The sequence below is a fragment of the Odocoileus virginianus genome, chromosome 27 (assembly GCF_023699985.2).
Source record: "Odocoileus virginianus isolate 20LAN1187 ecotype Illinois chromosome 27, Ovbor_1.2, whole genome shotgun sequence".
Classification (NCBI taxonomy): domain Eukaryota; kingdom Metazoa; phylum Chordata; class Mammalia; order Artiodactyla; family Cervidae; genus Odocoileus; species Odocoileus virginianus.
In genome coordinates this window covers 25,038,935-25,055,408 of record NC_069700.1, presented here as the reverse complement: position 1 = coordinate 25,055,408, position 16,474 = coordinate 25,038,935, and the positions used below count along the sequence as shown (strand labels likewise).

At 42.0% G+C, this 16,474-nt stretch overlaps 1 protein-coding gene across 5 annotated transcripts in view; it reads left to right on the top strand.

The window, feature by feature from the left end:
• The window catches only part of RUNX2 (RUNX family transcription factor 2), a 250,764-nt gene that overhangs the window by 61,479 nt on the left and 172,811 nt on the right, over window positions 1–16,474 (top strand). For 3 of the 5 annotated variants that reach the window (XM_070456354.1, XM_020884872.2, XM_020884874.2), the window contains exon 4: window positions 14,507–14,680. The exons of the other annotated variants lie outside the window; for them this stretch is intronic. In XM_070456354.1, coding sequence (XP_070312455.1) covers window positions 14,507–14,680 — 174 coding nt within the window. The remainder of the gene's footprint in view (window positions 1–14,506; window positions 14,681–16,474) is intronic. 5 annotated transcript variants of the gene reach the window in all.

Sequence of the window (16,474 nt, the reverse complement as noted above, 5' to 3'; positions counted from 1 at the left end):
GAAGAGAAAGAATCAAATGATGATGTTCTTTCATTGGTTTTACTCTACTTTCTAGACTGTATTCCTTCTTTTCCAGTGAGCTGCCTGGAATTCTTGAGCATGTGCCATAATGAAATAAAACCAAGGCATCTAATTAGGCCGATGATGTGTTCAGTAATCAGAACAGCCATGGTATCCTAGTATGAGCAGAGCATATAGCAGGTTGAGCCTCAAGAGGACAGCATCCTACTTCTCTGGAAAGAGACATGGAACTGACATTGGTAGTGACTCTGTCCCTTCACTGGGCTCTCTCTCTCTCTGTTCAAATATATGTATGCATATAATAGAGATAATATCAGTTTATAACCACATACATGCGTGTATGGAAATGCCGATACTTTATACATTTTATGCAGACCAAAAAAAAATCTTCCTATGTCCTTACTGACTAGATAATTCAGCATGAAGCCAGCAAACAAAAATCTTTAAAACTTTACATTTGTTTTTTGGGGAAAAAAAATGTTTGATTTTAATCACCTGAAGGTATTTTTTTTAATATTTAAAAATATATTGAACTGGTGCCTCCATCATAGTCTTTCACTGAGAGAGTGCTGATGATGAATTCTGAAAAAATGGAAACTGACCCACTTCCTTGGATTTGAAAAGCATGCACTTTTGTAGTCTGCTGTGCCTTGAAAAAAAAGGTAAAACTTGCTATCTTCTAACTCCATTTAACACTACTTTAGATTCCTTTTTATATAACAATAACTTGATCCTACTCAAAATACTTGGCACCTTTTGTGACAGAGTGGAATGTAAGAACACTTTAGCAGATCTGAAAGCAAGTAAACGCTGGTTGTTTTGGAATGAAGAGGTAGAGTTTTCAGCTCTTTATTCCAAGTTTGCAGAAAATAAGAATACCGAGATTAACACAATAGACTCCCTTCATTACACACGACTGAACAAAGCAATTATCTGTCTATCAAGACTGTAGTACATTGTGCAACAGCATTTAGGAAGGGTGGATGGATGGGTGGATCAACGCTATTCCATTGGAAAAGGCTGCTGATCCACGAGGGAATTTTTCTGAGTTTAACTTGTAAACTGTTTTATTTTGGAGTTTATATCATGTTACCCTTGCAGTTTAGAGAGAAATGAGGTTGTTATTTTTTAATGTTGTTGATGGCATTTTTTAGTTCCTTACCCATCTGACTTTTATTAGGGGGGTTATTTCAAAGACATCTCCTGTTTAATCATGTTTAAACAATCTGTTTAAGACCTGTTGTGTAGATATAAACACAATAGTCCTTTAATGTAGTAAAACAGACTTCTGACAGACACAGCACGTAACAGGCATCCATCCATTATTGCTTAAGCCGATGTTCCTTCCACGCCTGACCTGAGAGGGTAACCACAGAGCTTAGCTGACAGCATTGGCCGCTCCGAACACTGACATACCCTGTATTCAAGTCTAGGGAGCAGAGAATTGCAGAGCGGCAGACAATTGGAGAAGTCTTAGACCAGATTAAAACTAAGTACCTTAAATCTGTCTTAATGGCTGTGTTTACATCTCCTTCTTCTTCATTCCTTTAAAAAACTAATCAGGTTTCGCAAGCGTTAAGAAAACCACCTCTTCTTGCCAGCTGGACTAAGTCCAGTTTAAGCAAGAAATTCTACCCCCTCCCCTCTTTTTTTTTCGTGCTTTGTCTTTTTCTTTTTTCTTCTTCTATGATCTTCACTGCCATTCAGCACAGCAAGACCAGGCTGCAGGAGCTGGCTGACTTTTTCTTTGGGTTATTACTTTTTAACATTTTCTTCCTGTTTCAGAAATGGGAAAATTGAAAATGATGTTCCTCGGCTGTATTAGCAAATGTCAAGAGAAGAGCCCTTTGCACTTTTTAATTGCTTCTATGTAGTGCTTTTTTTTTTTCTTTGCTTGAAACACACACACAGTCACACAGCACATGCCCCAAAATTGTAATAATGAAAGAGAAACAGGGAAGATTGCATGCAAAGGAAAGTCAGCCAGGAACCGGGAATTGCGTGACAGTCTGTACACTCGTTGTCACTAGACCCTTTGAAGAATAATGCCATCCATGTTTAGCTGGATTATTGGCAAATAAACAGTGATGCTTTTTGTTCAACTATGGAAACTGTCATTTCCATTGCCTGAAACGTTACCGTTAAAAAAAAAAAAATCTTTACATCTCTCAGTGGGGTCTCTATAAAGGCCAGTAACACAAAACTGTGGTGTGTGAGAATATATTATAGTCAAAGAAGGCAAAGGAAATGTTTTCAGAACTAACACACTTGAGTTTTACAGTTTGGGGAGTAATGTGTAGACATAGAGAAAGAGATCTTTTGTTCATTTCCCAGAAACTGAAGGGAGAGTTGCAGATTCTGATGGCCCAAGGACAGTTTGTGGACATTGGGTTGTAATTAGTACAACAAGATATGTTGTGATAAAACTGAGTCAGTAAGACAGGGTATAATGTAATAAAATATCTGAATTATGGTTCTCACTGCTTTTTCTTCTTTGGTTCCCTCTTGGTCTCTTTTCCTTGGCTTTTTTTTCCCCTTCTTTCCTTGTGTGGCAGCCTGGTGTATCAAAAAGAGGACCAAGGCAGGTCAGGGTCACTACCTGCTTCCGTGACTTCAGACAAGTCACTGGGGTTTTCTGGGCATCAATTCCTTCTCTTTTCTCTTCTCTCTCTTCCCCCCACCCCGAGCTGTACCTTTTGACTTGTGGGATCTTAGTTCCCTGACCAGGGATTGAACTGGTGCCCCCTGTGGTGGAAGCCTAAAGTCCTCACCCCTGTACCACCAGGAAAGTCCCTCAATTCCTTTCCTAAAATAAAAATGTGATCTGGTGAAACCCACATTCTCTGCCAGCTCTGAAAAATTCAAATTCACATTGTCTGACTTTGAATGGGAGTAAAAATGGAGATCGTTCCTTGGAAGCAACAGGCAGACAAAGTCAAGGATAGCAGGGCTGGAAGTGGAAAGAAAGTGCCAGAGAACTGACAGGTGAAGAGGTGGAGTAGACCGGAGACATCTTAGGACAGAGCAGAGGGCTGTGCTGAAGGCAGCCAGGCTCCCTGTAGAGTTCTGTCTCCCCTGCCCACAAAAATATTACATCCCCTCTTGTATATTTCCATTTTGCTTTCATCTGGTCTTTCTTTACATTTTTAAAGTTCTTTTTTCTCCTTCCCTCCCACAAATTTCTCTTTCTTTAGGTATTTCAACTTTTTTGACTCCTTTATTTCAAGAAAAAGGGTTGTACGCTGAGCATATGTTGTTTAGAGGTTATTCCCTGGTGGGTGACTGTCCTTTCTTCCAGATACTTTATTCTTTGATCATGGGAATTTGCCTCAAATCTAAAAGTTATAAAGGAACTTGCATTTAAATCCACACAAATCAATATCTCACAGTTCTTTCATTTGTGTGTTTATTGAAAGATTTTGAATTCTTTAACCTTTAGAAGCCTTCAATTTTGAAAGAGGCTGTCCTTCAATGATCTCTCTCATGCATCTAATTATATTTAAAAAAATGACTCAATGCGAGTTTGGGAGAGTGAACTTTTTACTCACTGATCTAAACTGGCGCCTCTTATTATTAAAATAAAGCAAATTCAGCTTTTAACATTTTTTTCTATGAACTGGAGTTCCTAGAATATTTCTATGTAGTCTATGGCTTAACTATGTAATTATGTCTCTTGAGTAGATTATGTTTTTCTTCCCATAATTATGTTTTTACCCAAGAGACTTGGAAGGCTTCAGACCTCTCTTGGGTGAAATTGTTCTTCTTCTCTTCTTTCCTGATGAACTCTGAATTCTACATGCCTGACTATGTTCAAGGGCTTGAAAGCGGGCCCTTGAAGCTATGTGGTGGTGATTATGATTTTTTTTTTTCCCTTTAGAAATTGGTTTATAGATTAAGAAGGGCCCTCAGAGGGAAGCTCTGTTAGTTCATTTTTGAAATGCCATCGGAGAAGAATCTCCTGGAAGGGGATTTGTTTATGATCTGTGGTCCTCTGTCTGAAGCCAAACACTAACAGTAGTCTAGGGCTGTCTTGTCTCACGGGCCATCCTGTGTGCACTGTGGGGCCCCGTGCACCATCACATGGCACAGTTGCTCATTTCCAGTGGCTCAGAGGAGCTCCAGGCCTTAAACACGAACAGTTGCTTAGTCTGTTTCATTATTCTAGTCCCAAAATAGTTTTTGACCTGAACCAGACAGCACAGTCTTAGGAAAAAAGATGACTCAGCAGCCTTTCCCAGCAAAGATTAGAGACTCATCAATTTAACTGTGGGAAATGTTTCCCAATAACCAGCCTTTTTTCCCCTCTCCTCTCTGACTTTTACTGAACAAAAGGAGAGAGATTTCTAAATACATCAGTGTTCCCATTTGTGAATTCAGCAAGCATCTGTTGTGTGTCTTCTCTGTACCTAGACTCTAAGTTCTGTGCTAGAGTGCTAGATGTAAGACATGATACTCATCTTCAGGTTCATAGTCAAGTCCAGGAGAACCTGAGATATTAGAGTTTTAAATTTTAGATAAATTCATGGAAGAGTGAAAGTCACTCAGTTGTGTCTGACTCTTTTGCGACCCCATGGACTGTAGCCCACCAGACTCCTCTGTCCATGGAATGCTCCAGGCAGGAATACCAGAGTGGGTTGCCATTTCCTTCTCCAGGGGATCTTTCCAACCCAGAGATCGAACCTGGGTCTCCTGCACTGCAGGCAGATTCTTTACCATCTGAGGCACCAGGGAGTTAATGCGTACTGAATGCCTATGACACTTAAGCATAACCACATGCAGTGGACAAAAAGCAGTTGTAGCTGATTTCAGTTTGCTGTGATAGAAACCAGAAGACTCACCAAAGCCCTCAAGACAGAAAAGACCAGAACAGTGTGATGACCAGGTTGAGGCTGGGAAGGGATTTGGCCAATATAGATGCTGAGGAGAGGCAATTCTGAGTGGAAGAGGAAGCTTGGGCAAAGGCCTGGGGACTCTTTGAAGAACTGTGGGGACTCCAGGGTGACCAGAGCTTAGGTTGGGAGCAGTACAGTTGGAACCATTGGAAGAGAACTTGATAAGATACCTTGAGACCATCTTCTCCAGGTTCTTGTTTGCTAGGCTCAGCGGCTCTGCTTGATTCAGTAGACACTTAAAGACAATGGAAAGGGTTGGAGCAGGTAAGTAATGTCACTGTTACGATTCAGGCACTAAAAGGACTTTAGGAATTATGAAGACTATCTCTTCCATTTTTAGTCGGCTCAGAGAGTTCCATTAAACCCTTTCTGTGGTCAAACGTCGTCTCCCCTGGTGGCTCAGATGGTGAAGAATCCCCCTGCCAGCGCAGGAGATCCAGGTTCGACCCCTAGGTTGAGAAGATCCCCTGGAGAAGGGAATGGCAACTACCAGTCATTGCTCTTGAAGATATGCCAGCCTGCTGCCCTGGTGTCTTAGCCACAAGTGAGAGGTTAGGCGTGGTCCTAGTGGAAACGAAACCCAGGGGCACGTCCCTGTAGATAGACTTGACCTGCAGATATGATAGGCATGGGCTTGACTGGTGATATTAATGGAAACAGGGAAATTTGAGGAGAAGTTGGTTGGGACTGTTTGCAGTGGCGTGGGCAGGGGGGTGGGGAGGTGTGTGAGGGAGAGGCGAAGAGCTTGTCTAAACGTTACAAGCGTGACACGGCTACAGGTCTTCAATTTTTAGACTTTCACAAACCACCAGTGAAATGTAGTCATCTGAATGTAAACAGAGAAGAGTTTCACTTTTCTCAATAGCATTTTCATTTTCACATGTATGTAGGAATGCAGAAATTCAAGGTTTTTAATCTAGAGCCTCAGTAATGTGTTTGGACCCAAACTTGGCGTGGCTTCCCTAAGAACTGACTGGAGTCTGTCTTATTGTCTCTGTTGCGGTGCTTTTGTGGAAAACCATCAAAACCAAACTCTCTCTGATAGAGTAAGGCTTATCCTTTGAGGTAAAATTCCAGGTAATTTCATTTGGAATTGAATTGTGACTTTAGAATTAGTTCACCTGATTTGCAGCAACATGGACGAACCTAGAGATTGTCATATTGAGTGAAGTAAGTCAGACACAGGAGAAATACCATATGACATTCCTTGTATGTGGAATCTAAAACGAAATGATACAAATGAACTTACAAAACAGAAAGAGACTCAGACTCGGAGAAGGAACTTATGGTTGCAGAAGGGAGATTGTTAAGGAGTTTGGGATGGTCATACACACACTGCTATATTTAAAATGAATGACCAACAGGGACCTACTCTATAGCACCTGGAGCTCTTCTCAGTGTTACGTGGCAGCCTGGATGGGATGGGAGTTTGGGAGAGAATGGATGCATGCATATGTGTGACGGAGTAGCTTTGCTGTCCCCCTGAAACTATCACAACATTGTTAATTGGCTATACCTTGATACAACATAAAAAGTTAAAGTTAAAAAAAATTATTCAATTTAGTCAACCTGTCCCCTCACCCCTCTCTGCAAACACTCCATCATGTATCACTTTCAGGGTAGATAGATTAGGATTGAAGGTCTCATTTTTGTCCCCCCTCCTCAGAACTGCTGTGGAATTGCATCCCTATTGCATATAACCTATTAACTCTAAAAAATGGTAGTTCTCTCCCCTCTGCAAGTCCTCTCCCATCTTCCTTTTTACTCTCTAAGTCATTGTCTCAACATTCTTAGATGGCTCTATCCTGTGGCTTGAGCCCTGGGATATTGGACCAGATCTCATCCTGTCACTTATTTGTTGGCAGCAAAATTAGCTCACATCTCGCGCAGACCCCACTCTCCTCTTCTCCAGGGAAGAAGAGGACCTTCTTCTCCAGGTCTCCAGACCTTCCCTTCTCCAGGGAAGCCTAATGCACGGCTGGGGAGGCTCACAGATTCTAAAGTGTGTCACTTTATTGGTCAGGGGGTATAATAATCTGTTTACAAGGACAGATTAACATATATAAATATATATTGCACCGTTGAACAGGATGTATAGCTGTCAACCGAGAGATGTCAAGTGATTTGAAGGTGGTTTGCCTCTGTTTAGGTTAATGTCACATATATGTTCAGCACCATCTTGATCACAGGACAGTTATCAGGTTCAGTTATTATATATATTATATGTGTATATTACATATACACATATATTATATGTAATATATAATGTATAATAACTGTTCAGACAGTTTTTATCATTTGTCCTCCAGCTAGCTTTTCTCCTTTCTCTGCGTATCGAAATCCTCCTCCACCTTTGAGGACATAATGACCTCATCGGTTCGGGTTTCTGCTTTCCTTTTAGTTAACACCAGTGGCTCCACTGCTCTCCCAATGGCATTTTGTTATTTCTTACCATGAAAAATTTCAGACATACAATTAAAAGAAATTATATTTCATAAAACCCAAGATACCTGTCACCTTGTTTTATAATGAATAGCATTTTGCCATATTTGCTTCATTTGTTATTTTACTTAAATATTTTATAGGAAACACCAAAAGCATCAGGACATTTAACCTATAATTATTTGTTCTAAAAGGCAAGGGCATATTCTTACTTAATTACCAAAAGCACCTCTTCCTTAATATTTTGAAATGGTCCATACTTACATGTCTTCAATTGATCCCCAAACTGTAGTGTTTCAGTGATTGCCTCACAGTCCTTTGCAGTAATTGTTCCTCTTTCTTCCCTACTAGACTGTGTGCTTGAGGGCAAGGACACTGTCTTACACGTTTACTCCCCCCTCCTCTTACTATGCCCGGTGAGACTCGCATGGTAGACGATCAGGACACACTGCTGGACTAACTGACCTGGATATGGATGTGCACTGGTTCCTGACTGATGCTTTAGTGCAGATCTGCCTGTTAACATTTATTTAAAAATTGTATCTTGCTGATACCCAGGATGCAAGTAGATAGATACCTAATAAAAGAAGTGAGTGCTTTTATTTAAAAAGAGAATTTATTTGGCTGTGCCAGATCTCACTTGTGGCACGTGTGATTTCCATTTTCATTGCAGCATGCTGGTTCTTCAGTTGTGGCATGTGGGATCTAGTTCCCTGACCAGGGATTGAACCCGGGCCCCCTGAATTGGGAGCACGGAGTCTCAGCCCCTGGGCCACCAGGGAAGTCCCAAGCAAGGAGTACTTAAAACTGACTTCAGATATTTCTGTGAAGAGAGGAGCGGTCAGGCATCACACCCCAGTGACCAGCAAAATGAAGCCCGCAGGGCACGTGAGGATGAACGGGCCGTGACGCAGCACGCCCCTGTGAGAGGTGTAGTCTTTCGTCAGTGTACTTGGGCATCCTCCAAGAGAGTCTGTGGCCGAGGCAGCGCATCACGCTGTGGATGCAGCGCAGACAGCGTGAGGCTCTGACCGGGCTCAGTCGACTTTTATCAAAATGGGCAAAATGGGTCACATCAGAGTGGCATGTTTGCTCTCAGAGTTCACATACCATAGTTTCAGAGTTTTCATGGACCAGTTTCAGATGCATGATTTTTAAAGCAGAAATTCTAATGGCAACATTACCAGCTTTTGTTGGGGGTGAGCCGCCCTTGGACTGAAAGAGCCAGGCGGGGAAGAATGGGACCATTAGACTATTGGTTGATGACTTAACGTTCTTCATGCATCTCTGCTCTAGAGATGTGTGAATGCCGTGACCTTTCCATCACGCTTTCTTCTTGTGCCCCTGCGTTTGTTGCAACAAAAGTCATATTCAGCCAAACACACTAAACTTTTTGAAAGAAATTTGTTCTGAAAACTCCTTTTTTTCCAATTTGATATTCACTTTTGACCTTGATTTCCCTTGGGTCAATGATGATGTGCCATTTTAATCTAAAATAAGCTGGTTAACCATGAGAGGGAAAAGAGCCCTGCTCCAGCAGTCAGAAGACCTGAGTTCTCATCCTGACACTACCTATGTGACTTTGGGTAGGTCATCTCCCCTCTCAGGGGCTCAGTCCTCATCCATTAAAGAAGTACATTGCTGTAAAATTGAGTCTAAATGATTTCTTTTGCCCTTTTCAGCTCTGTGATTCTAAATGACTTGCAGCAATGCTTAAGAATTATAGTGACGTGTGGACATACAGGGAGTGGGGTGGGGGAGAGGAGGGTGACACAAACAGAGAGTAGTATTGATACATCTACACTATCATGTGTAAAATAGATAGCTACTGGGATGCTGCTATTTAGCACAGAGAGTTCAGCTTGATGCTCTGTGATAACCTAGAGGGGTGGGATGTGGGGAATGGGATGGAGATCCAAGAGACAGGTGATACGCACACACACACACACACACACACACACACACACACACACCTGATTGACTTCATTGTACAGCAGGAACTAACACAACATTGTAAAGCAATTATGCACAATAAAAAGAAATAGAATTATAGTGAGAGCAAATGGGACATTTTCAGAAAGCAAGGAAGCTTTCACTTAAATGAATGTTCTTCAGGAAAATTTCTTAGGAAGCACCAATAAAGGCTAGTCTCTGAAAAAGGAACCTAGCCCACTGGATTCATGAGATTTCCAAATAAAAAAGGAAGACTTTTTTTGAGGGGGCAGGGAGGAAGATAGTGCTGTAATATAATATCCTGAGCCAGAAAATGTTCTCCAGGCCGACATTTATCTTAAAAAGGAGACCATTCATTCACTGTATAAACATTTATTGAGCACCTCCTATATGATGGGGACTAAACTGGGTTGTGAGAATATAGTTGTAAACAAGCCAGAGCTCTTGTCTTCATGGGACTCAGTCTTGAGATGAATCGGTGCTTGAGATGATTACAGACTATGATGACAGCCATCAAGGGAATTGAACAAGGTGTCCTCAAGCGGGAGGAAGCCTACTCTGGGTCTGGTAGGCAGGCACTCTTCATAGGAGGTGGTGTTCACCTTGAGGTCTAAGAGATGAGAAAGAGTGGGCTGTGTAGAGAATCAAGGGAGAGCATTTCAGATGTGTGATTTCTTTAAGCAGAAAATGGAGCGGTCCTGGGATGGGACATTGGAGGGAGACAATGGCAGATGCCCAGACAGACCTGACGGAATTGTGCTGGTGGAAATGAGAGAACTGAATAGATTCAAAGTAGACTCTCAAGATGGGAATGGCAGGACTCGATAATGGACTGAATGCGGGGAATGAGGGGTAAGGGGAAGTCAGGGAAGGTGTCAAGGTTTTTGGCTTAAGGGACAGAGTGGCTGGTGCCATTTACTGAGATGGGGGCTCTTAGGGAGGAACAAGATTTCTTGGAGAAAAGAATCAAGATTTGTGTCTTAAATACACTGCATTTAAGATACCTTTGAAATGCTTCAGGGGAGAGTCAAGTAGACAGAGGGATGCACAAACCTGGATCTCAGGATAGAGGTCAAGGTTCACCCCAGCAATGGGAGAAGGCATTGGCGTGAGTTGGTGGTCCTGAGCTTGTGGGGCTGTGGAATCACCCTGGGCTGTGGCTCTGTACATTGGCTGCACGATGGACTATGTGGTGAGCTTTTAAAAAATGACTTTCCCAGGACCCTTTTCCAGAGCCCTGGATGTAATTGCGCTGATGGACATCCATAGTTTTCAAAGCTTGCTGTTGTTGCTATTGCTGTCAGTCACTCAGTTGTGTGTGACTCTTTGTGACCCCATGGACTATAGCCTGCTGTGCTCCCCTGTCCATTGAATTTTCCAGGCAAGAATACTGGACTGGATTGCCATTTCCTTCTCAAGGGGATCTTCCTGACCCAGGGATCAGACCCAAGTCTCCTATATTGCAGGTGGATTCTTTACCACTGAGCCACCAGCAGCAGCAATAGCAACAGATACAAGACAGCAGTTATCCATTCTTCATAGCTTCCTCCTGCTTGGAAGACCCATTCTTTGGTCCTTGATATTTTTAAAATAATTTTTATTATTTTTTGGCCATACCACGTGGCATGTGGGATCTTCGTCCTCCAACCAGGAATCCAGCTCACACCCGCTGCAGTGTAAGTCCAGAGTCTTAACCACTGGGCCAGCAGGGAAGCCCTCCTTTGGCCCTTGAGATGACGTTTGGTTCTCTCAGTACCATGGCAGAGTGTCTGTCCTTAATTTAAGTCAGTGTGCCCTTTGTCCTCCGAGTCCTCGATTTCTGAAGGGGTATCTTGGGTGCTGAGGATTTAAGTACCTCTTCTTTCAGCCTCTCATTCAAATGTCACCCTGATGTGGTTTAGTGGTAGCAGGTACTTGTCATGGTTGAAAGATGAAGAACCGTTTGGTTTCTGCTCTTCATTCTCCTCCAAGGATTCTGTTGTGGTCGTGGTGGTGGCTGTGAGGGGGCAGACATTCTAGAAGGAAAAATGCAGGGTTTTCTGTACAGATGCAACTGCAGATAGACGTTCCCTGAATTACTATAGGGTGTCTGCAGATACTTGGTAGCTCATCTTTGAGGATTGTTTTCAAAAGGTCATTGAGGCTTTTCAGATTGCACCTGCTCTTAAATTTCTCACACACACTTGTGCTCCTCAAAGTCCTTTATTCTTGCTTATGACCTCCTATCACTGCCCTGAGGCACCAAAGGAAATAAATGTGTCCTCACACACCTGGGTACTGAGTTCACATCTCATACGGTCTACACGCATGGCATGCGCTCTCAGTTGTGTCTGACTCTTTGCAACCCTGTAGACTGGAGCCCTCCAGGCTCCTCTGTCCATGGAATTCTCCAGGCAAGAATACTGGAGCAAGTTGCCATTTCCTTCTCCAGGGGATCTTCCTGACCCGGGGATTGAACCCTTGTCTTTGGCCTCTCCTACATTGGCAGGCAGGTTATTTACCATCTGAGCTACTGGGAAAGCCCCGCATATGGTCTCCATGAAAACCTAATGAAAGGACTGTAGAAAGCAGAGGCAAAGCTCATTAAATTTTCTTGTGACTGTGGCCCCCATAAAGCCCCGCTATATAGAGGAACCATGTGAGATCATGGAGCCCTCCCTTCAACCCTCAGGGAATCTGCCTTTCCCAAAATATGGCCTATTAAAAAAATAACTTCCAGAGACAATTCCATAAGCTTTCTTGTTAATGTTTACAGCTGTATCAACACCACACCAATACTTTTTTTGGGGTATGTGTATGAACAACAGAATCCATGGATCTAAGTGTCATGAGTACTATGTAATTCTCAAATCGTGAACCTTGTAAGATGCAGCAAAGTGTATTGATGGAAGTTTGTTTAGGGTAATGGATGAGCTATTAACTTTGTAATTGAATCCTTGCTGCTGCTTCTGCTTGTCTTGAAAACCAGCCTGATGCCTTGCAGGGCTTAGTCCTTGGGTCCTTCATTCTGGCGATCTGAATTTTTTCAGTCCTTTGTTGCCGCTGAGAGAGGAAGGGAGATGCCAGGATCCAGCATGGATGGTGCCACGCAATGTGTAGAAAACTTAGTCTACTAGGACCTGAACTGCATCCTGATCCATGCTGAGGTGGTCAGTAGCTGAGATCCACAGGCTAATTGTTTTATCTCTGTAGGTCTCGGTCACTTCATCTGTGAGCACCTTACTTTCTGGGGCCTGGGAGCTGTTTTGGATAGTCTCTGAAGGTCCTTTGGCTCACCTGGTAATGAATCCGCCTGCAATGCAGGAGACCCAGGTTCGATCTCTGGGTGAGGAAGATTCCCTGGAGAAGGAAATGGCAACCTACTCCAGTATTCTTGCCTGGCAGATCCCATGGACAGAGGATTTCTGGCAGGCTACTGTCTGTGGGGTTACAAAGACTCGGATGTGACTGAGTGACTAACACAGACAAAGGTCCTTTAGATTTCTACAATCTATTTGTAATCTGGATTAAAGTATCATAAATGGTGGGGAAAACAGCCATCAGTAAACAATGAGCTTTCCTAGTTTGTCCTGATCATTTTTCTCCCAGTCTTGGCCCCTCGGTTGTAGCACGCCCCAGACTTAACACTGGCAGGAAATAGGGTGGTGGGTGCATTTCAGTTAATGGGCCTTAGTTGGAACATGTTTGGCTGTGGAGGCAGCTACACTCCTATTACCAAGCCTTGGCTTCCTGTCTGTTTTCTTTGGGCTGGGTAGGCAATGAAAAAGGAGACAGGAAAATACATTTGGGGGCAAATAAAATAAGGAATTTGTCTTAGGAGGACAGCTTATAGTTGGGAAATTCTAATGCTGGGCTTAACCCTGTCCTGATATATCTCTCTTGTCCTGTACTAAGTGGGTGAGGAGGTGTTCTTGCTACTTGTAGAATCGACCTTCCCATTCTTAAAGGCTCTTAATAATCCACCTTCAAGGTTTATTCTATTATGGATAGTACTCCTGATGCCCTTAATTTTTTCCTGCAAATTCTTATTCTAATCATCATCTTAAATGGCTCTTCTTTGAATTAGCTTCAGTTACTTAACATTTTACTAAACTGTTGGGGCAATATACTAGGGCTTCACTGGTGCAGAATATGAAATGTATTTCTGTTTAGCCAGTAGGCATAATGTTACTTGTTCACCACAGTCCCACTCTACACTAAACTAATGTTGCATCAAGATTCAGATGTTTTTCTGTTAATATCTGCACCAAGGCAATACTATACTCTTTACTAAGAATGATTGGATGATTTTTTAAAAGTCTTAGTATCTTGGTTATATTTCAATTTGCATAGTTCTTTAATATCTAGAATTCCCTTAGATTTTACACTCGAATAAACTAGAAGAGAGACAAAGTGAGGTTTTTTTTTTGTTTGTTTTAAAATAATGGATTCTCACATTCCCATGGTAACCCAAAGGGTATTTTTCAGTTTCTCTTACAGAACCACAGTACTCCATTTAAAATAAAAAAGCATTCTCTCTGATTAAGCATAGTTTATTATACGCTTTCAGGCTTTGGCGTATCACAAAATAGCCACATTCCTCTTGAGAATTTGAGTTTCCCTGCCTGTTTTTCTGTTTCCCTCTTAAAGGGGTTCTCAGTTTGAATTTTCATTTTTCAGAAAGGAGTCGCCATAAGGTACAGTTGTAACATAAAAGAGGAAAAGTCACTTATGGTCATCACGGAAATGTCCCTTTGACAAATGTGTTTGTCTCTGTCTCTGCCCCAAGTACGGCCCAGTATGTGTTCCATGCATAGACTCAACTTTCACGGGATGTTTCCTCCTTCTTGAAATGAGCAAACACAGTTCCAGACATGGTCACCCTTCCCAGCCTCACCAAGAGGCCAGAGGGGGCGCCCAGAGAGTCCCTTTTGGGCTCTGGTGTCCAGACCTCACCACTGACTCTTGGCCCCGAGTCACCCCTCTGGACCCCTCAGCTCTCCATTCAGAACCAAGCCAGGGACACTCACTACGGAATGATGTTTACAAAGCCCTTTGAAATGGAAGACACTATACAGATGCTTCATTATAAAGATCAGTGTTGCAAATTCCTTGGCTTACCCCTCCCTCCCCCCAGTATGTATGTTCACGTATCTATTTAGCATGGTCAATTGTTCAGCTAATTAATATGCTTTTATTTTATGATTTGCTATTTCCAGGGCACAGACAGAAGCTTGATGACTCTAAACCTAGTTTGTTCTCTGATCGCCTCAGTGATTTAGGGCGCATTCCTCATCCCAGTATGAGAGTAGGTGTCCCGCCTCAGAACCCACGGCCCTCCCTGAACTCTGCACCAAGTCCTTTTAATCCACAAGGACAGAGTCAGATTACAGGTAAGACAGACTCCTAGGTCTCACTTGCGCAGACTCCGGCAGGCTGGGGGTGAGGGGCTTCCAGATGAGACGCGTTCACTTCACAACTCCTGGAGCTGGGAAATGGCTTACGATGAAAGAGATCGACACTTGAAGATACTGACCTTCTTCTCCTTTTTTTTTTTTCTTTTTAATAAAAAGCAAATAACAATATTCACTAACTTGGGGATAAAGCTTGGGGGAAGTCTCTACGGATGCTGTCCTCCGTAGTGATGTCAGTCTGAGCAGAGGTGGGATGGTTATATCATGCTCTCTGGGAGAATGTGTGTTGTAAGTTTCTCTATATTGTGTCCAGGTGGTGTGGGGGATAACATCACACCCTCACTATTAGAAAATTAGTGTTACTGGCTCAGATTTGGGCTTAAGTTTCTTACATGTATAACTATTTCATTAAGTGTGCTTGAAAACTGCCCAGGGCTAACAGGAAGTCTTGATTGGTGGTTACAAGGCAAGACCAAGGAGCGGCTCCTAGGGCAGACAGAATCCCACCCCCACCCCCGCCCATTCCTGTTGAGCTCCCGTTCTTCATGCGACATTTCTCTTCATGCATTCCAGTGTGCTTCTTGCTTTAGTTTTCTTCTTGAAAATGAACATCAGCATTGCATTACAGACTAATCATTCACATTTGGTGCATTAAGACTCCCAACTCTTTTTTTTTTTAATCCTATCTGGCTTGGGCAGATCTTACTGTAGGACTAGTCTGATTGCTTTTATGTCATGGTGATGATAAAGTGTGCTAATCATTGTACATCTTTAATTTGCCATCGCAGTATTGAGAGCAGCAAGGAACTCATAGATCATCTAGTTACTATTGTTGGCACAGGGACCAGATGGGAGGGAAAACGATTCAAAATAAAATGTATGATAAACCTGGATCATTTCAAAGGGTTAGTTTTTGTCTGTAGCAGTTAGGTTTTGAGTGTCCTTAATGGTTTGTAAGCATAATTGTTTATAAACAAAATGACCTGCCTCTCCTTCTCTCCTGCCCATATTAGATATATATCTTCTTGGATATTTACTTATGTTTCTGTGGGTCTATATTAGTCTGAAAATTTGGGTATGCCTGAGTATATATGTTTAATATAATATAGAACTATAAAATATCTAAGCACTGAAGAGAAACAGATACCTGTGTTAGGGAAGATCCTTAGAACTCTGTGAGGAACAGTCATGTGTTAGATTTAAATAAATCTCCAAATGTTGAAATGTAGGAGTCAGGTCAGTGTGTTCACTAGACATGGGTCCTTGATAAAAATGCCAGGGTGAAATTCACACTAACTGGTGAATTTGAAGCTTGTGGCTATAGGTACTGATGCATTTAAAGTAGTGGACTTTTTAATTTTTTATTGATGTATAGTTGATTTACAGTATTATATTAGTTTCAGATGTATAACATGGTGATGTAAAAATTTTATAGATTATACTCTGTTTATAGTTATTATAAAATATTGGCTGTATGCACTGTGCTGTATAATATATCCTTATAGCTTGTTTTTTATATGCAGTAGTTTGTTTAAGTGGTGGATTTTATATTAGTGATTAAGGGTCATAATAGCTGTCCTTTTGTCTTTATAGGAATCTTTAGATTCCATGTGTGTATGTGTGTAGAACCACATGTACACATATATAAATGTGTTTATATGTGATTTGGAAGGACTATGATGGCTAATATGATATATATAAGAAAAATATGTGTTCTATGATTTGGCAATCCCTGGGTTCTTTAAATGTGTGATTTTTGTATTCTGATCCTTG